This window comes from Paramisgurnus dabryanus, chromosome 1 (assembly GCF_030506205.2).
Source record: "Paramisgurnus dabryanus chromosome 1, PD_genome_1.1, whole genome shotgun sequence".
NCBI lineage: Eukaryota > Metazoa > Chordata > Actinopteri > Cypriniformes > Cobitidae > Paramisgurnus > Paramisgurnus dabryanus.
Genome location: NC_133337.1, coordinates 9,542,376 through 9,562,910, shown reverse-complemented (window position 1 = coordinate 9,562,910; position 20,535 = coordinate 9,542,376). Strand labels below are relative to the sequence as shown.

At 37.6% G+C, this 20,535-nt stretch overlaps 2 protein-coding genes across 10 annotated transcripts in view; one reads left to right on the top strand and one right to left on the bottom strand.

Moving 5' to 3' along the window:
- Positions 1 to 1,095: 1,095 nt before the first annotated feature.
- Positions 1,096 to 7,343, bottom strand: pgm3 (phosphoglucomutase 3). Its single transcript, XM_065265820.1, has 13 exons — positions 7,271 to 7,343; positions 6,477 to 6,685; positions 6,199 to 6,383; positions 5,872 to 5,939; positions 5,242 to 5,375; positions 3,704 to 3,899; positions 3,353 to 3,510; positions 2,869 to 2,952; positions 2,624 to 2,722; positions 2,420 to 2,539; positions 2,215 to 2,337; positions 1,956 to 2,129; positions 1,096 to 1,859 (listed from the first exon to the last, which is right to left on the bottom strand). The coding sequence occupies exons 2-13, from the start codon at positions 6,681 to 6,683 to the stop codon at positions 1,770 to 1,772; spliced, it is 1,638 nt and encodes a 545-aa protein (XP_065121892.1). The 5' UTR covers positions 6,684 to 6,685; positions 7,271 to 7,343; the 3' UTR covers positions 1,096 to 1,769.
- A 786-nt stretch (positions 7,344 to 8,129) lies between these two features.
- LOC135746992 (cystine/glutamate transporter-like) overlaps positions 8,130 to 20,535 on the top strand; it is a 33,895-nt gene continuing 21,489 nt past the window's right edge. For 2 of the 9 annotated variants that reach the window (XM_065265656.2, XM_065265650.2), the window contains exon 1: positions 15,117 to 15,284. The gene's annotated coding sequence lies outside the window, so the exon portion shown is untranslated. Of the gene's footprint in view, positions 8,195 to 15,109; positions 15,427 to 20,535 lie in introns of those variants that run through there. The other 7 variants (XM_065265655.2, XM_065265649.2, XM_065265652.2 and 4 more) reach the window with 6 other exon arrangements.

Below are 20,535 nucleotides of genomic sequence, written 5' to 3'. Positions count from 1 at the left end.
GCTCTTCACAAACCTAGGTGTGACGTCACAGACACTACGTCCAAAGTTTTTACAGTCTATGGTAAATATGCATTTATATACATTTATGAATTTGGCAGACACTTTTTTTCGAAGTGACATTACAAGGTATCTATTTTTATCAATATATGTGTTTCCAGGGTCCAAACCCATGAACTTTTGCTTTACTACTGAGCTACTCATGGATGGATAACAACACCCCAGCATAGGTTTATTTTGAAGCCAACGTTTTGTCCAATATTGTTTTTAAATGGCACATTTTATGCAAAATCCACTTTGTTTGGACCTTTTTTAATCCCCATTAGAGCAGTCTCATTAGACTTGCTGGTTTGATTCTCTTGTTAATGTAACATCACACTGATAAAGCCCCAGCCACTGACTGACTGATTATTTTACCCAAAAGCTTTTCTAAATGTGTATGTTAGCACGTTGTAGCGATAAATGCGGCTTAATATACAATGGTCTCAGACACAGGAATCAGATTTATATCTAAAAGTGCTCATTTTCTATTGGTAAGGGAGTAAGGAGCTGTAGCTGTTTTAATTTGACAAGTTTAAAAAACATTATACACTGCAAAAAGTGAAAAGTTGGATCAACTTTAATTGGTAACACCTAAAAAATTTAAGTAATTTTTAAGTTGTTCCATTTTTCTGAAGTTTTTTTAAGTGTACAAGAAAGTCCATTTAGACTAATTCATACACATTTCAAAAAAAAAAAAAAAAATATATATATATATATATATATATGTATATATATATATACACACATAATATATGTGTTATAATATACACATAAAAGCCATAGGCTCAATTTCCATTGTGGTCCTCTTCATTTAAAAATAGCAAAACAGATCATAAACGGAGTAAAATCAAATTGAGCAACTCGCAATACACATTTATAAATCAATCATGAAAAAGCAATCTTTTAAACGTACTCTTAAAAAACTTTCCACTTGTATTTGTTTTACAACAAGGTTAGAGTGCAGGAAATGGTTAACAGAGCTATGGTTTAACAATGTTAAATTGACATTTAAAACTGTTTTTGTATTGGAAAGTATCATCAAACCAAAAGAAACAATGATGTTATGTAAACTTTATTATAATTGTTTATAAAGAACCCTTTAGTGCAAATTTATCTAAAACATCACAGTTAAAACTAACAAAAACAATCTTCATTTCATACCACATCCAATCCAGTTTTCCATAAGTAGACTTAGTCTAGTTTACCTAGTATTTCTACTTTTTATTTATTGCAAACTTTCATTTTTAATTCTTACTATATTTTGCAATTTCTTTCTTCAACTTCATTTATATGTACTTTTTTTATTAATTTAATTTTGGTTGCCCTTCCACCCTATGTAAATAAAAGTAATTATGTGCCTAGGTACATATAACAAAAAATCTTGAATCGTAAATCTGAATCTCATGCATACAGTATTAAACAGGCTTGTATTGGACAAAGATGCTTCCATGTAGATTTTAGATTTGACAAAGATTAGCATTCATAGTAGGATTGTAGTCTCTAAAGTTTAAAGGCTTGAGATCAGCTACATCTCACATATCATGGTTTAAAAGTTTGGATACAGCCATACACTTTCATGGTCATTCATACATTCATTCATGCATACAAATGTAAACTGTAAAATAAGGCATTTCCAAACAAATATTTGTGCCACAAAACCTGTAATTTACTGTAAATATACAGTATTCATAATATTGACATTTTTCAGACTATTTCTATGATTCAATGTCTTAATTTAGAGGTTTAGGCTCATCACCCACTCCACCGGCAAGGCGATACACAGACAGGCTGACCTCATGAGCCAGACTATCAGCACTTTCCTGCAAATAAACATGTTGATGGTTTAATTATTACAATCATACTGGAGAAAGTCAGCATGATATTGCTAACTTTTTGCTATATACATGTTTGTTTACCTGTGTGTCTGCTTCTGCATAGACCCTGACTACATCTTCTGTTCCCGAGGGTCGAACGAAAGCCCGAGCCTGTTTGTACTTCTTCACGAGTGAGTCAATGGCATCTTGCAGACCCTCCGGTGTTACGGCTCTCCTCTCTGCGTCTGTTGTATCGATGACACGCCTATCCGACACCTGAAGGCAAGCCAATCACAATGGTTTTTGAAGTAAACATACACACAAATTCATTTGTGTGCAAACCTATTTTCTAAGTCCACACCTTAACTTTAAGCTGGCGGTTTGGCAGGTCGGTGTAAATTGCACCCCAGTCTTGAACAGACATCCCTCTGATGGCCAACACAGCTTCGATCAGCAGCATATCTGAGATAGCATCACCTACGGTCTGCAGGAAGTAACCAAAGTTTTATTGTCAAACAGGCAAAAATACAACAGCAGGGGTATTTGCTGAGTGATCTAGTTTAGACCTGGTTAATCAGGTTAACTGTATTCTCCAGGAGTTTAACCGCTCGTTTTCTCTCATCGTTTGCGTTTGGATCTTTTACGAGCTCCAGAATTTGATTCTGTGCTGCTTTGCTGAATAAAACCTGAAACATATTCAGAAATAAAACATCAAATGTCTGCTTAAGTTACGACCCGAAAACCTTTTGACTGAAACATAATAAACTTACAGTTCCATGTCCATTGGCCTCAAAATAAACCCCGATGTCGTACTGCTGCGCAGCGTGATGTAGATGCTTTACGCCCGTTTTCGTACAGCATACAGTGACCTGTGAAGCGTGAGAGGTGCTGTTTACGTTACAACCTTGGGTGTGTATTATTTTCGAATACTTCAACGGTCCGTCGTTAATTATTCCTTACATAAACCACAGAGCATAACAACATAGGAAAGTCAAACCAAACCCCAAAACTTTACCTTCATCACATCCTCCAAATAGCGAGTGGAGCTTCCGTTGGCATAGGCCGTCTGAACAACAGCAATCTGGAGGTCCAACCCTGCCTGCACACACATGAACAATATTAAAACTCATACTAAATGAGTACCTGCTTTATTTGTTCCTGTAGCAACTAGAAGAGCATTGCATTAATGGCGAAAAAAGTCATGGGTTCGAGACCCGGGGAACACACATACTGATAAAATGTCTAATTTCTAAATCCAATTTTTAAAATTATAAGCTTTAAGGTTTGATTTTAGTCATTGATTTCGCTTTAATTTGCAATCTTTGATTCAATCAATATTAAAGATCTTTAAGATTATATTTTCTCAGAATGTCCTTTACATTATGTAAGATGATTTTATGTAGAGTAAATCACAAAAAATGGTAGGGTCACATATGTATATAGCTTAAATGCACAGTAAGTCGCTTTTGATAAAAGCTTCAAAGGTTTGTGTGTTGAACCTGTGTGAGCAGCTCTTTGAGATACGTGCTGATAAGGGTGGCAATCTTGTCTCCATCCAGGAGCTGGAAGCGTCCATCAGAATCGGTGTAATAGTAAACAATTCGATCAGCGTCACCGTCAAACGAACAACAGCGCTCGCCTACTCCCATAGTTAAACCTGGAGAACAATGTTGCATTCATGAGATTATTCAGTAAAAAGCTGTTTTTTAAACCAAACTCAGGGTCGCCCTTACAGCATCATCTAATAATGCAAGCACCAATGTTTAACTCTTTCTTTAAAAAGCTCTTTCAATTCTAGATAAGAAGCTCAGTTTACTAGGAGATATCACACAGCTTTAGTTTTGACACACCTTCAGGGGGTTTCTGTTGGACTTTGACATGATCGGCTCCACACAGGTGATTCAGTTTTCCACTACTGCCATCGTTTGAAAGCACCACCTGCAGTTCGGAGCGAATAAACGGCTCCATTTCTCTCATCTTCAATGCTCCAATGCCATTGGCTCCATCCACCACCAGCCTTTTCTGGTCATCAGTACGATTCAGAGCCTTTGAATAATAATGGAAAGGCTGTTTGTCAGTTACGACAGGGGCAATTTATATTTATTACACAGCTCGTTGGACAGTTGATTCTGATTGGCCGGTCGGGACATTTGCAGGTTTGTTATTCCAAGATAACAATCACTCAAAACTAATAACACACGGTAACATGGATGCTGCAAAACATTATGACAGGAACAGTATAATATCAACAAAAATGAAATATAAATGTCTTTTAATAACATATAGGTCAATATATTTACAAATGATTAAACCAAATAGTGTGTTTGTTACATGTGAACGTCATTGTCTTAGGCTATGTTAAAACCGAAAGTAAACGGGTTTTCCTCACCAAAGGTCTGCATTTGTTAAAAATGAGTGGGTCGCGCAGTTACTTTGCTGTAGTAGTGAATGCCACGAAAACCTTTCATCCCATTAACTCGTTCCCCACCACTGACGAGTTATCTGGTCAATTAAGAGAAAACATTTGCATGAATAAAAGTGTTCCGTATTATGTGAATCGGTAATACCGCTATGATCCATTAGATGGCGCACTTACCAAATGTATAAAAAAAACTGAAGCAAAAAAATTATTTACTAATTTTAAACTCTGTATATGTTTTGATAATCATTCTGAATCTGATCTCTAACAAAATTCCTTCACAAAAATGCAATCATTTCAGCTTTTTGCTAAAAATTTTTTTTTATGAAAAATACAGATATTTAAGAGTTTATAAGCAGAGAAAAAAAATATAGATAGGATGAAAGGTTTTTTCCCGTTTTGTTTGTTTGAAAGCAGAGGGTCTGTTCATTCATTTGATATATTTGTATGTTTATATATTTTTAGAAGAAAATTTTCCTGGAAGGCATTTTGTAAAACTTTTGTAAAAATCACAAAAAATCCTGGCAAGCAACTTTTCAAAAAAAGCATGGTGGGGAATGAGTTAAAGATGATCAGTGACAATGGTTTTCATATATTACACAATTGGGCAGTTTGACATTTTGATCAAATTTCCATTTAATTTATGCAATGACAAAAATAAAAGCAACTGTTTATTAAAAGAGAATGAATGTGTATTTTTTCCCATATTAAACCCCTGGTATACAAAAAAATGCTGGGTTGTTTTAACCCATTGTTGGGTCAAATATAAACATGATATGGGTAAATTTAACCCAGTGGACGGGTATTGTCCCTTTCTGACCCAACGTGTGGTTTAAAAATAACCCAGCATTTTTTCTCCCATGATCCACTCAGACAGGTGTAATCTACCTCAGGACCCAAAATACAGTAAATGTGCAAAACAAGACCACTTTTTAAATTCAGTATGAATTGTAAGCAAGTTGTTCTTACGTTCTGTGTGAGTTGAAGGAAAGCATGTGAGAGTTTCTGATAGTAGCCCTCTACAGTGGCACTGCCATAACAACCATGTGTGTTGCAACAGCACACCATATAATGAAGCTGAGGTGTGGTGACCAGACCATAGTCTAAAAAACACAGTTAAAAGTCGATCACCGAATTATTAACAGTGCAATTCAACAACCTTTGTACTGTTCTATATCAATGCAAACCTAGTTTACTTGTACTGTAAAACATGTAAACGTAAGACATCTTCCATTAAGGTATATCCCATTATATATGGTGTAAATATGTTACATTGAAAACTGAGCATTATTCTTATAAATATATTTTATTCACTCATCCTTATTTAAATTTTTTATCCTTTCTCATTTGTGTATCTATCCTTAAATTATTTTTAACCCAGCATTCGGTCAAAAGGCGCCAAACCTAGATGTTAATATAACCAAAAAATGTTTATGGTTGACCATAACAATGAGTTAAAACAACCCAGCCTTTTTGTGTGTGTGTGAGCATACTTGGTAAATAAACATTTATTCATTCTTATATTTGAGCAATATTGCACTTTAACAACTTTTTGTTGATACATTGATGGTTTTAATATTAATATATCCATGCCCTCACCATGAATTTTGCCTCCCAAACATGAAACACCGTCCACAACAGCCTGAGACAGACTACCACTGCTTGGCCTAATAAATCAAACAGAAAACAAAAACAAAATATAGTACATGTTACATACTAATATGAATTCCTATAAATATACTAGTTGTCCAAACACTTAACCCGCCATTTAACAAACCCCTTGGCTGACTAATCTGTTTGATTTACTTCCTGATTTACATGCTGGGCTACTATGGTTTTGCCAGTTTCACTTTTCTTTGAATGCAGTGCACTTATGAAATTCTCTTTTCATTATTTTAACAAGTTTGTTCATTGATGCTAGGTTACCTGGTGTCTTTGCCGATGTAGACGCTGGCTGACTGGCTCATATCGATGGCCTCCTTTTCGATAACATCTCTCAGTGCTGTGAGAAGAGAGTCTTGCTCTGCGTTAGCTAACTGTGTGGCGTAGTCCTCCCACGATGCTGCTACCATCTCTCCCATAGGGTCAATGAGCTTTACCCCATTATCCTCCTGAGGAAGACAACATTAGCCAGATGTCAGTGTAACCGCTGCCTTAAAGATGACAGTAAATATGGACAAATCTGGATGTATTTCATACAGTACCTCTGGGTTATGGGAGGCAGTGACCATGACTCCAATAGTGGATTTGGTTTTTTTGGACCTCAGGGTGGCCAGTAGGCCCATGCGAAACATGATGTGGTCCAGGTGTTTGGCTTGCGTGCGAAATCCTGCCGTGCCGTACTGCAGCGTCAGTCCTTCTGGCTTCGGATGCAGCTTGGACTTTTGGGATACTTCTTCAAACTGAGCCATTTCTTAAAAAAACACACAATTTAACCTTCAAGACCTCAGACCTCTGACTTTCTTTTTTTGTTGATTGACATGAAAGGAAACCACAAAAATGTTTTTTTTAAACAGGATCTGTGTTTTAATTATAAACACTGCAAAGCTGAACTATAAACAATAAACATTACAGAACAGTTAAGCAAATATTTTGTTCAAACATTATGGCACTGGAATAAAAATGAAACATGCAGTTCCAAGTCTTAATAATTAGTATAAATCAAGATACTTAAAAACAAGTAAAAAAATAAGATATGAGACTGTTACAAACATTTCTCAACTACAGTAGCATCTTTATGTATTTCAGCCAGTTCACTATGAGCTACACTGTTAAGTGTAAACATAAATGTAATCATGACATTAATAAAACAAAAATTCAATAAAGTAAGCTTATATCCGTGTTAGAAGTGAATGAATGAAAGAAAGAACAATATCAGAATCAGTCGATATCAACACGTTATCCGAGCGAACGATAGCAAACCATGCAAATTAATGACATTATTTTACTTTTTTTTAAATAGCGTATTTGAGCACAGTTTACTAAATTTAAAACTCACTTTGCTGTCTTTCGGTGCTCGACACTTCCTGGTTCTTCGCTTACGTGGCTGCGGTAACGTCATTTCACCACGCCCACTACTCTGACGTAGACAATATAGTTTTCTTTTGACAGAGTAGTTAGTAGACCGTAAAATAATTTCCTTTCACAAGTAAGACTCAAAAGTTGTTTCTGCTTGTGTTTCATTATAACATTATTTTGATAGCTAGTTGGCAACTACAGGCAGAGTTTTAATAGCTAGAGATATCGATATTAACTAGCTATATGAATGGTAGGAGAATTCACAATGTCCTGCCATATCTTATATTCAATTCACATTTTTTTATATAGCGCTTTCACAGTTTACCCTGTTGCAAAGCAGCTGTGATGGGTATAGAGACCAAGAAGAGACTTAGCTTTGGTCACAATAAACATTTACAGATTATGAACATATTTACAGAATAAGGAATTATATACTGTAAAAATGTATATCAACCCAAAACATTTGAGGAAACAGTTTGCCTAAGTTTAAAAACTTAAATGTGCATATGACTCAATTTAAGTGCATATGTGCATATGGCTCAATATATTTACAGCACTCATACTATGTGTGTTTTAAAACTTAAATGGTTTAAGGCAATTGGTTTCCTCAAATGGTTTGAGTTGAGTTAACGCATCAGGTTTTACAGTGATATCATCTGAGTTTAGAAGATATTGCACTATAGTTGGAGTATCGCAGAATTATGAATTTACAGAATTATCCACGATATGAACAAACATCAAATGAGATTTGAAAATATTGCATTAACTAGTTGGAGTATTGCACTTGCAGGCATATGTCATAGAAGTGATTTACTGTTCATAAGAGAAATGGCCTGAGGAAAGAAACGGTTAGATGTTTTAGTGAATCTCCGTCCGGATGGCAACAGGACTGGTGGCGTCCAGGGTGAGTGCAATTTCCAATCATTTTACTTCTTATCTGTTTATCTGTTTATTCTTGTAAATATAGCTTCACCATCCATTATTTTTATTTTTTATTAGGATTTTATTATTTTATATTTCTTTATTCATAAAGAAAAATGGCTTATCTCCACTTAATTTTCCGCTTTTTCTTTATAATGTGCAAGAGATGTTTTAGAGTGTGTAAATATTTTGCAAGGTCATGATGATTTTTGTATTGTTATTGTGATACAACGAATTTTCTTTTCCTGAATATAAATATATTTATATGCTCTTATACGTTCTGCAATAATAAAAAACGCGGTCTAGGTATTTATTTAATGTCTGTGGTTAAGTTTTGTGTGCAGTGAGAGAAGTTCAACCAATATGACAAACAAACAAAAAAATCTCTGGCCAAAAATATGTTTTAAATATATGCTAAAAGCATTTTGTAGAAAGTAAAGCTTTATTAAATATATTTTTGAATTGGAAAATATATTTAGTTTTAACCTTCATTAAAATATATTTCAATATGTATTTCAGGGGCAATAAATAAATTTCTAATTTTACCACCTATTCTGCAAAAAATATTTATTTGTCATGGCCAAAATAAAAATATTTGTATAAAATGTATAAACTACAGGTAAAATATAAAATTATAAGGATTTTTTAGTATTAAGTATTATAAGTATTTAATTGTAACATTTTCAAATCGGTTATGTTGGTATGCTTGTAACATACTAAGTTTTTCTTCCAAGGCGACGTGAAAATAAATGCTTTAAAATATTTTCTTTTTAAAAATATATATTAAATATATATATATATTTGGTCATTTTTGTATATTTTAAAATATATGTTTTGCCTCTGGGAAGTGGCACAACCGAGTGTAAACCCAGCGGCAAATCACAGAAAAGCCGTTGAGTTTTGCATTGTTTTGCATGTCATGGCACAACACAAATATTCCAAATTAATTATCAGACTGAAAATTTCTGTGTTGCAGACATGCACACAAGGCGACGAAATATATTTGTATTGAACTTTATTTATTTGAAATTATTTGATAAATTTAATTTAATTTTATGCTAAATACATATCTGAATAACATTCGCAAGCTGGTTAACATTACATTATAATAATCTGATTATAATATGCAGATACAAATGACTACAGAGAAAACGTTTAATTAATTGTAGTGACGGGCTGTAGTTTGAATGTTTATCGACTGTGCAAACACATCCTGCTGCTGCAGATGTTTGAGCTTTCCTTCCATTTCAGTACCCTATTAAAGAATCGATCTTCAAATGCCATATTTGTATTAATGCATATGCATACTGGAAAACCATTGCAATGCCTTTCAAAATGCACAGCGTGTAATAGGACTGTGTAATATTGAAGAAACCTGTAGGCTAGACTAAATAACGCGGTGTGGCATTGAACAAAAATGTGTTTTGTACTTACTTGTTGATGATATTCAATAAAGAAATAAATAATAATAAATAACGCGGTATTCGATATGGTATTTGTTTTTCCTAAAATCAATTTATATATTTATTATTGTTGAATAAAAAAGTCAGACATTTTAACAATGTAAACAAAATAATATATCTTAACATTCGCGTGTCAGTGGCTCTAAAACTTTTTTGGAGTGCGCGACCCCTTGTTTGCCATGGGTCCTTTCGTAGACCCCCCCCCCCCAAAGAAAATGTATGACATAAAACATTCTAAACTTAAAATTAGAATAAAACAAAACATATTAAATTATACAATGTTGTGCTGTTAGATTGGCTAGGCGAGGTTTAATTAGACAGAATTCATGATAAATTCATGTTTTTATAAAATGTCATAGTGGCCCACCTGGCAACATTTGGCGGCTCCAACTGCCATAAACTACATTATCCGCATCGACCTGAATCGACCTTCGAACTATTAAAATTAAATAGCTTATTTAGAGTAAACCATTCACGTGCATATCGCGATATGCACATGTGCATTGTTGCTGTAAACTCTGTCTATATATTTTGCAGACCTGGGGCACGTTCAATCTCACACCGGTGCGCAACGTTTTGCTACGGTTTCCGGGTTGAACGACATGTTTCCTTGAAACGGTGTGCAACGGAATCCAACAGGTTTTAGAAGCGTTTTCTCTTGTTTGGTGGGTGTGTCAGAAATGTCAGCCCAATCAGCGGAAAGATGTGTAAAACCACGCGATAGTAAAGAGACAGCTCTCTCAATGAGTTCAAGTTGGAATGTTGTCTTTCATTCTGGACGGCAAGGTCAGTGACTGTAACATCGAGGGTATTTTACAGTATTAAACACACATTTATAACGATTTCATCAGGCTTTAGAAACATTTAAAAAAGAACACAAAGAATGCCTCTCAGCTACCGTAGTTGCAACTCTTGCGTCATCACAACAGGGTGTTCAATGCATCACCGTTTCTGTTTAATAAACGTTGTCCAACGTTTTGTCGGGCTGAACGTAGCCCTGCTGTGCAACAGAACACAGAAAACAAATACGAGGCACTTCACAATGCGCAAGAGATTTTAAAGGTCCCGTTTTTTCGGTGTTTTGAAGCTATGATTGTGTTTACGGTGCGCAATATAACATGTGATCATGTTTTGTGTGTAAAAAACACAGTATTTTTCAAACAATTTACTTATCTCTATAGCCTGTTTTCACTGTCCTAAAAATGGGCTGATGTCTTCCTTGTTCTATAAAATCCCTCCTTCAGAAATACGTAATGAGTTCTGTTTGTGTAGTTTGTTTAGTGTGTTGATTCGACAGCAGCTTCGCTTAGCCAGAGCCATTTGAGCCTATAGCTGGCAACTGACATAGTACTGTGGGTGGAGCTTAGTCAAAAACTCTTGCTTTGATGTCATTCAACCAGGAAGTAAAGGTCTGTAGTCCAAACCTGCCGTTCACTGTAGGCTTTGAACGGGGAATTCTATTAAAGGAAATATATCGTTTGGCATTGAACTTTGAGCTTTATAATTTTACAAAATCTAACTAAAGTTTGAAAAATGGAATCAGGAAAATGGAACCTTTAATACACGTCTGATGTTTGATTGAATGGAGTGGACAGAAACAGTAAAATAGAGAATGAGAGACATAATCATCCTGCAGGAGATGTGGAAAAGACATGACGGACCCACCGGTTGCCCTACCGGATACAGAGAACATCTCTAGTTACTATCGTAACCTTGGTCCCTGAGAAACGGGAATGAGACATTGTGTCAAAGCTGATGCTATGGGAACTCCTCCGTCTTTCGGATTCTCTGACGCTTTATTGAATAACACCTTGTACTTGCCAATGCCGATTGTGACGGTGTATAGGGGTGCGACGTCTGCCACTTTATAGTCCGTCTGAGTGGCAAATACTCAGATTCTTTCGACTGAATGAGCTGATCTGAGCATTGACACGGCAGCTTATGTAATGTCTCGTTCCTGTTTCTCAGAGAGCCGTGGTTACGATAGTAACTGGAAACGTTCCCTTTCAACATTGACCAACCAAAAATAGTAGGATGTGCATTCTGCCACTTTATAGGGAACAGCGTTGCACACTGTAAACCTGTGTGGCGCTAAACAAACCCCGCCATTCCCGACATGGGTTGTTGCCTAGAACGAGAAAATAGCACCTGCACAAACCATTCTACTTCTCGTCAAGCACAAACTCTATTACCTGTTCTCAATCTCCAGACTCAGTACCGGCATACAATACCAATAATGTTACAGGACTGCACCAGTTGGGGGGGTCTGTGTCAGATTAAAGCGGAAGCTCACTTCGAGTAATAGGATATAAAAGTACTCGGGATAAAGCAGGCACTCATAACTGGCTCTCCTCTCTATCACAGACGGAGTGCTTCACCCCAATACTACGCCATCCTGGTGGAGACATGCTTAGCCAAAGGGAGGAAAGTTAATTGCTGCACAGGGTAAGGTTGCAGCCCCATAGTAACATGTCTTCAATGGCTTCACACATATGGGTCTCTATTACAGTATATGGTGTCACCAATCATGGGCAGACTCTGCGAACCCATGACATACAGTAATTTGCGCAGAGCGTGTCATATGTACCTTGGGCTGCATCTGGGCCACATGGGTTTGTGTGCTCAAGCAGCACCAACAGCTTGAAACGTCAAACCTGTCACAGCTCACCACTTTGGATGGCTGGTGGCCGATATAAGTGAAAGAGTCGACTCCACTCTGGGTCCATTCACGGTCTTCTTTGCTTACCACTATCCCTTGAGGAGCCAAGCTCTAAATGCCTCAACGAGTGTAAGTGACGGGCTTTCTGTCCATCACAAGTGCGACAATCTACGGCGACACTTCAGTATCCCGGTGAAGAAAAGAGTATTTGCTGCACAGATGTACTATATAGTGATGAAAATAACGCCCCTGTACGCCGTCATGGTCGGCATTGGCCAGTACACTGATATTATTCAATAAAGCTTCAGAGAAACTGGAAGAAGGAGGAGTTACCATAGCGTCAGCTCTGACGCAATGTCTAGAGACCGTTCTTGAAAGGGAACTCATCATCCCATCCATCAAACTGCCCGGAGTTACTCAAGGAAGAGACTCAAATTCAGGGAAATCTGTTATAAATTGGCATAAAAACTGGCCAATTCTAAATATGAATAGAAATTAACAGGACCATCACCTCAACGGAGAAGAACATCTACATGTGTGCAACCTACATCCCTCCCTACTTCAATGAAGACACTTTCAACATCTTAGAAAAGAGACCAGCTACTTCCATCACATGGCAGTGTACTGATCTGTGGAGCAGTGGCGGCCAGTGACTTCTTTTTTCGAGGGTGCTCATTGCGAAGTTTGTCACAACATGTATGTGTGTGTGGTTCATAATTTCATAATATGTGTTTTGCGTGTCAAGTGATCCTATGTTCATCACGTGTCTTGTCAAAATGAGTGCGCGTCTAAAGGGTTTATGATAAAGGAGACGCTCGCGTTTGCCAGATACTCGCATAATCTCATGCATAATCAGAGTTTACTATTAAGGGAGTGTTTTGCGTGTATTTTGTGAATGTGAGCTTCTCTTTTATCATAAATGGTTTTGACGCGTATTCAGCAGGCACTTATTTTGACAAAACACGTGATACACATGGTTCACATGACGCAACAAACACATATTTTGAAAACAAAAGCAACACAAATGACACTGCGAACACTCTTATTTTTAATTTGCGCCCCTCGGATGGGCAGTCACGAGCTGTTACTGCTGTGAAGATTTAAAGCGGCTGTTTTCATGATCTCATTTTCCAACTATAGTTGGCGTGTAAATTTGCTGTTAAAGCAAAAATAATGGTAGCACAATAATAAAGCTGAAAGTTCATTGCCAAGCAAAATATTTTCTTTACCAGGATTTGCTTTTCAAGGACTACAGTTAACAGCCGCTTTGGACTGCAGCCCTTTACTTCCTGGATATATAAGGTCAATATTCTAAGTTTTTGACTAACCTCCACCCACAGGGATACACCAGTCACTGGCTAAACTAAGCTGCTGTAGAATCACAACACACTAAACCAGCCACACAATCAGAACTCATTATGTATTTTTGAAGGAGGAACTTCATGGAACAAGGAAAACATCAGCCCGTTTTTAGGACAGTGAAAACAGTGAAAAATACATCATTTTCACACATAAAACATGAACATGTTATATTGCACACCATAAACACAATCAAAGCTTCGAAAACACAGAAAAGACAGCAACTTTAAATACCAGAACAGGCGAAGTACCATTCACTCTTTACTCCCAGGGAGACAAAGGTGATATCCTCTCTTCACACTCAAAAAGACTCAACTATGATAAAACAACAAACAAAAAACGGAACACATCTTCTTTATCTGTGTCAAACACTACGTCTGTACATAATCAATTGCAGATTGTGAGGAGATTCGTATGGTAGAAACACCTATAGCTCAATGCTAGGAAACAGCACAGTAGAATTTCATCATCCACCTAAATCCAAACTCTCTTGTTAGTCCACTAACCCCACTGTCAGACCATAGTAAAATCACGCTTTACTATAACAGATCAAAACCTAACCCAAAGATATCAAAACAAACCCACACATGTAGATGGAAACAAAATAGTCCAGATACATATCGAAGAACCAAAAGTCCAAAACCTATAAAATAACTTCTTAGCTACGTCATTCCTATACAACAATGTAGGCATTATTGTAGCAATAGACATAATTAACCAAATATTTGCCATCTCTGCAAGCTTATATAGCCCAAAAAACACTAATAAAAAAACAAACAGGGAGCATGTAAACGGAAAATGGTTTGGCAATGACTGCAAAAATCTTAGAAAAGAAGTGAGAACTCTGTCAAATCAGAAATATATAGATACGGACAATGTAAACACGCATCAACTTTACCACAAGAAACGCAAACAATGTAAAAATACCCTAAGAAAGAAAATAGATAAAAAAGAAAATCAGGTTACAGAAAAGTTAAAGAGAAATTTAACAATCTCTAGAAACAAACCACTTCTGGAAAGATTGAAATTCAATAAAAAACCTAACCATGAAGAATTACCCATATGGTTTTATGTAACAACGTTAAACTGTAGTTACCCAGATAGAGTTTAGATTAATCCAGGACTAGGTCTTATTTATTTTAGGACATTTAAGGACTTATTAAAAGCTTTGTTTAATTATGTTTTAATTAATAACTGTTAGAATTAATCAGAAAGTATTACCTTTGTGCAAACGGGACAGGCTTCGTTTTATTTGAATAAATTTGTTTGTGTGTATTTGGGTTAATGTGGTTTAATTTATTTATTTGAATAATCGAGAATGAGTAGTGTACTGTGTAGTAGACCTTATTATCAGATCCACCCTCCTGAGCAGAGGGGGCGGTAATGCATCTATAAGCTGTATGCAAACCGCCGTTAAAAGAGAAGAAGAAGAAGGCTTACGTTGATCGGATCTGGCGTCTGATGGAGCAGAAGCCAAAGGCCACGGTGCTTAAAACTGCTGATGCAGATGTTTCGCATGCCGTGGTGCTCTTTAGGGCTACTGCTGTAGGCACAATAGAACAGAACGGAGCGATGCCGGGTGTTTTCGACAGGTTTATGCAGCGGCTTTATGTGTCTTACATTGCATGTGTGCCACTAAAGCTTTTGTGCCCACTCTTCCGAGTTTTAAAACATTCTTGCAAAATAAACAACGGACCCCCTACGCTATGGTATTTACCACGGAGCACAATCAGGGTTAAGTAACATGTTTTCATTAACTGTGCACGTCTCCATAGCTAAAACTCACACTTTTCTCCATTTGCTTATACCCTGTCCACGCACTTTAGCGAACTCCCCGCAAACTTGTCCATTAGATGGTAATGCCTGACACATAACGGACATGTAAAACAGTTAACGTTACAATCTTCTTGGCGGTGTTGGTTGGACAACATTTTAAGACCTTTGATACGCGGATTTAAGACATTTTAATGCTAATTAAGGCCTTATTACTATTCAATTCAATTCAATTCAATTTTATTTATATAGCGCTTTTCACAAAAGTCAATTGTTTCAAAGCAGCTTTACATAAATAGAAGCAGTGAAAAGCACAGAAAACGACAGATAGCACAACAGAATACATGATAGCATGAGCAGTTAAATTTGCTGCGGCTATGACTCAATATTATAATTGCACGTATTACTAAAGCAACGTATAGAAGAGGAAGCTAGGTAAAGCCCAAAAAGGCTGCCTCCCCGGGGTGAAAAACCCCCTAGGAGAAAAAAAAACCCCGGGCTTTTATCCGAGGAAAAATAAGTCCTAGGAGGGAAAAACCCTTGGGAGAACGGAAATGGAGATTTAGCGGAGATTAAGCGGTTCTGCCGGTGATCGTTGGTCAGGTATCAGCTGGGCATAACGTTGAAGGACAGCCAGTAGATCAGAGGTGTGCCGACTTTCACATCTACCGGGACTGGGTCTGTTTGTCTCGTCCTCGGGTCGAGGACGAGACAGGGAGAGAAAAACAAAATCGTATTAGCGTAGCGGCCGTTCATATGTATTGAAGTGTCACACAGTGATGTGGTTTAACTCAGCTTAGTTCCAGACAGACTAAATATTGCGGCATAATTATGTTATCCACAGTTGAGGATTTAGCAAATTGGGGGCCAAATGCGAGGGTATATATGGTAAATAAGGGTCACCTTCCGATCTTTAAGAGAAAATGAAACCTGACGACCCGTTTGACTAAGGCCTAAAGCCCCACTGTCGTCGTTAATGCAGGTTCAGTGGCAAACGGGTCTATATTGTATACCATTTACAGGACCAGGAGAAAACGCCAAAAACATCGCAACCCGACCATACGTGCTAACCCGTTTGACTAAGGCCGGAAGCCCCACTGTCGTCGTTAATGCAGGTTCAGTGGCAAACGGGTCTGTATGGCATACTATTCATAAGACTTACGATAGCGCCAAAATCGCAACCCGACCATACATACCAACCCGTTTGACTAAGGCTTGAGGCCCCACTGTCGTCGTTAATGCAGGTTCAGTGGCAAACGGGTCTGTATGGCATACTATTCACAAGACACACGAAAGCGCGAAAAACGCAACCCGACCATACATACCAACCCGTTTGACTAAGGCTGGAGGCCCCACTGTCGTCGTTAATGCAGGTTCAGTGGCAAACGGGTCTGTATGGCATACTATTCATAAGACTTACGATAGCGCCAAAATCGCAACCCGACCATACGTGCCAACCCGTTTGACTAAGGCTGGAGGCCCCACTGTCGTCGTTAATGCAGGTTCAGTGGCAAACGGGTATGTATGGCATACTATTCACAAGACACACGAAAGCGCGAAAAACGCAACCCGACCATACATACCAACCCGTTTGACTAAGGCTGGAGGCCCCACTGTCGTCGTTAATGCAGGTTCAGTGGCAAACGGGTCTGTATGGCATACTATTCACAAGACACACGAAAGCACCAAAATCGCAACCAGACCATACGTGCCAACCCGTTTGACTAAGGCCGGAAGCCCCACTGTCGTCGTTAATGCAGGTTCAGTGGCAAACGGTGGCAAACTATTTAATGCAATTCATTTTAAGTGTTCATGCAGAAAAGGTTTTTATTTATTTATTTGGTTGGTCTGTGTTATGACCGTGAGTGCTTTGTTCCGTGAAAATAACTATTGCGAGTTAAGAACCTTTACTAGACAAATTATGCGAATGCTTTGTTGAAGAGAAAAGTTTTAAGTCTAGATTTAAAATGATCGACTGTGTCTGATTCTCGGACATCGGTTGGTAAATCATTCCAGAGCTTAGGGGCTAAGTAGGAAAAGGATCTTCCACTTTTAGACACTTTTGATAGTCTAGGGATAATCAATAGGCCAGAATTTTGCGACCGTAGTGTGCGTGATGGATTGTATTCTGATAGTAATTCTCTAAGATATGAGGGTGCTAAGCCATTTAAAGCTTTGTAGGTGATTAATGATATTTTAAATTGGATGCGATATTTAACTGGTAGCCAGTGTAAAGATGCCAGAATTGGGCTTATGTGGTCATACTTCTTAGATCGAGTAAGTACCCTTGCAGAAGCGTTTTGAACTAGCTGAAGCTTGTTGACCTGATTTGAATGGCATCCCCCGAGTAGCGAGTTACAATAGTCTATTCTAGAGGTCATAAAAGCATGAATAAGCTTCTCTGCGTCAGATGTAGACAGTATATGGCGTATTTTTGAGATATTTCTAAGATGGAAGAATGCTGTGCGGCAGACGTTGGCGATATGACTATTAAAGGATAAGTTGCTGTCGAACATCACACCTAAGTTCCTAACCGTGGAAGATGGCACCACAGTACAGCCATCTATGTGCAATTTGTAATCTGACATATTATGTTTGTAGCGATTTGGTTCAATAATAAGTACCTCTGTCTTATTGGAGTTGAGCTTAAGAAAGTTATGTGCCATCCAGTCACTAACATCGCTAATGCAGTCTTTTAGTTTAGAAAACGTGTGTGTTTCGCTGGGATGCGAGGAGATGTAAAGCTGGGTATCATCCGCATAGCAGTGAAAACTTATGTTATGTTTCCTGATAATGTCTCCTAGGGGTAACATGTATAACGAGAACAGGATAGGACCTAAAACTGATCCCTGCGGTACACCGTATTTAACCAGGGAGTGATATGACTCTTCCTCATTTACATAAACAAAGTGATAGCGATTGGTTAGATATGACCTAAACCAGGCTAGCGCCTGACCACTGATACCAACATAGTTTTCTAGTCTATTGAGTAGGATTCTGTGGTCTATTGTGTCAAATGCTGCACTAAGGTCTAGTAATATAAGAATTGAGATTTCACCACGATCGGATGTTAATAGGAGGTCATTTGTAACTCTAAGCAACGCTGTCTCTGTGCTATGGTGGGGCCTGAATCCTGATTGGAACTTTTCATATGTACTATTATTTGTCAAGAATGTGCGTAACTGGCTTGCCACTACCTTTTCTAATATTTTCGAAAGAAAAGGGAGATTTGAGATTGGTCTAAAGTTATTAAGTTCTCCTTGGTCAAGCTGTGGTTTTTTAATCAGCGGTTTAATAACTGCTAGTTTGAAAGCTGTTGGAACGTATCCTATTTCTAGCGATGAGTTAAAGATATTTAGAACCGGGGTTGACACTACAGGGAATACTTCTTTAAGTAGTTTTGTGGGAACGGGGTCTAATATACAGGACGATGATTTGGATGATGTGACTAGTTTAGAGAGCTCATCTATTGTAGTAGGTTTAAATGAATCAAGATGTTCGTATGGTAGTCTAGTGTTAAGTGAACTAATGGGTAGAGTGGTGGCTGCCTGGGTAGCTACGATGTTTTCCCTAATAGCCGAAATTTTGTTAGAAAAGAAGTTCATGAAGTCGTTACTGTTGTGTTGAAGTTTACTATTGGTTTCTGTTTGTTCTTTGTTTCTAGTCAGTTTCGCAACTGTGCTAAAGAGGAAACGAGGGTTATTATGATTCTCATTTATAAGCTTGCTAAGATATGTAGATCTGGCGGTTTTAATAGCCTGTCTGTAGTGTTTAACACTCTGTTTCCATGCTGCGCGCCATACTTCTAACTTTGTGCTTCTATAATTTCTTTCCATTTTTCTAGCTGCCTTTTTAAGAGCTGCTGTGTGATGGTCATACCATGGAGCTGGCGGTTTTTCTTTGAATCTCTTTTTTCGAATGGGAGCAACGGCATCCAATGTGTTAGAACAGACATTGTTTAGGTTTTCTATTTCAATATCTAGATCGTCACAGTTATCTGCTACATGTTTCATTTGGGACAGGTCTGGAAGAGTGCTAATAAAGCTATCTTTAGTGGTGGAAATTATTGTTCTGGCTAGTCGGTAGCATGTTGTAGATTGAATGATCCTATCTAGAAGTACAGTGTATGACACAAGGTAATGGTCAGAAACTGCATCACTCTGAGGTGATATTTCGACGTCATTAATATTGAGTCCGAGTGACAGAATTAAGTCTAATGTGTGATTACGAGTATGCGTTGGCCCTGTCACGTTTTGTCTAATATTGAGAGAATTTAGAACATCTATAAACGCACGTCCTAATGCGTCTTTTGGGTTGTCCACATGGACATTAAAATCACCAACAATAAGAGCTTTATCTACAGTGACTACAAGCTCAGATAGGAAATCTGCTATTTCATTAAGGAAATCTGCATGGTGGCCCGGTGGTCTATAGATTGTCGCTAAAGCAAAAGAAAGCTGTTTGTGGTTACGATCAGTTATTTCCATATTTAACAACATTACTTCAAATGATTTAAATTTTAGCTCAGATTTTTGGTTTACTTTAAACATTGTGTTGTATATTGTAGCTACACCACCCCCTCTCCCCTTTAATCGAGGTTCGTGTTTATAATAATAGTCTTGTGGGGTGGATTCATTTAAACTAATGTAGTCGTCTGCTTTAAGCCAGGTTTCTGTTAAACAGAGTACATCTAAGTTTTGGTCTGTAATTATTTCATTGAGAATAGGTTCTTTATTGGTAAGCGATCTAATGTTAAGAAGGCCGAATTTTAAGATTCGAGATTCATCTGTTAATGTATTGTTTTCTAATTTTATTTGAATCAGATTTGTACCAGATGTAACAAGCGGTGCCCTGTATTTATTTGTTCGGGGAACAGATACAGTTGAAATGTGCTGATATTTCGGTAAGATTGACTCGAAGTGCTGGGATATAAGTGGTCTTGACATATCACGGCAGCTAACAGATGGACGGTTAAGCCGATCCGTCTGTTTCCTGACCTGGGCCCTGGATAGTCATACTATATCAGAATTAAGACTATTGATCAGATTTTTAGTGAGTATAGCACTTCCT

Excerpts from the sequence above, each read along its gene's own strand:
- pgm3 (XM_065265820.1), bottom strand. The coding sequence starts at position 6,683 with ATGGCTCAGTTTGAAGAAGTATCCCAAAAGTCCAAGCTGCATCCGAAG. Across the intron at positions 2,723-2,868 it reads ATTTGGAGGATGTGATGAAG|GTCACTGTATGCTGTACGAA; the intron begins GTAAAGTTTTGG and ends CACGCTTCACAG. Across the intron at positions 2,540-2,623 it reads AGGCCAATGGACATGGAACT|GTTTTATTCAGCAAAGCAGC; the intron begins GTAAGTTTATTA and ends AATATGTTTCAG.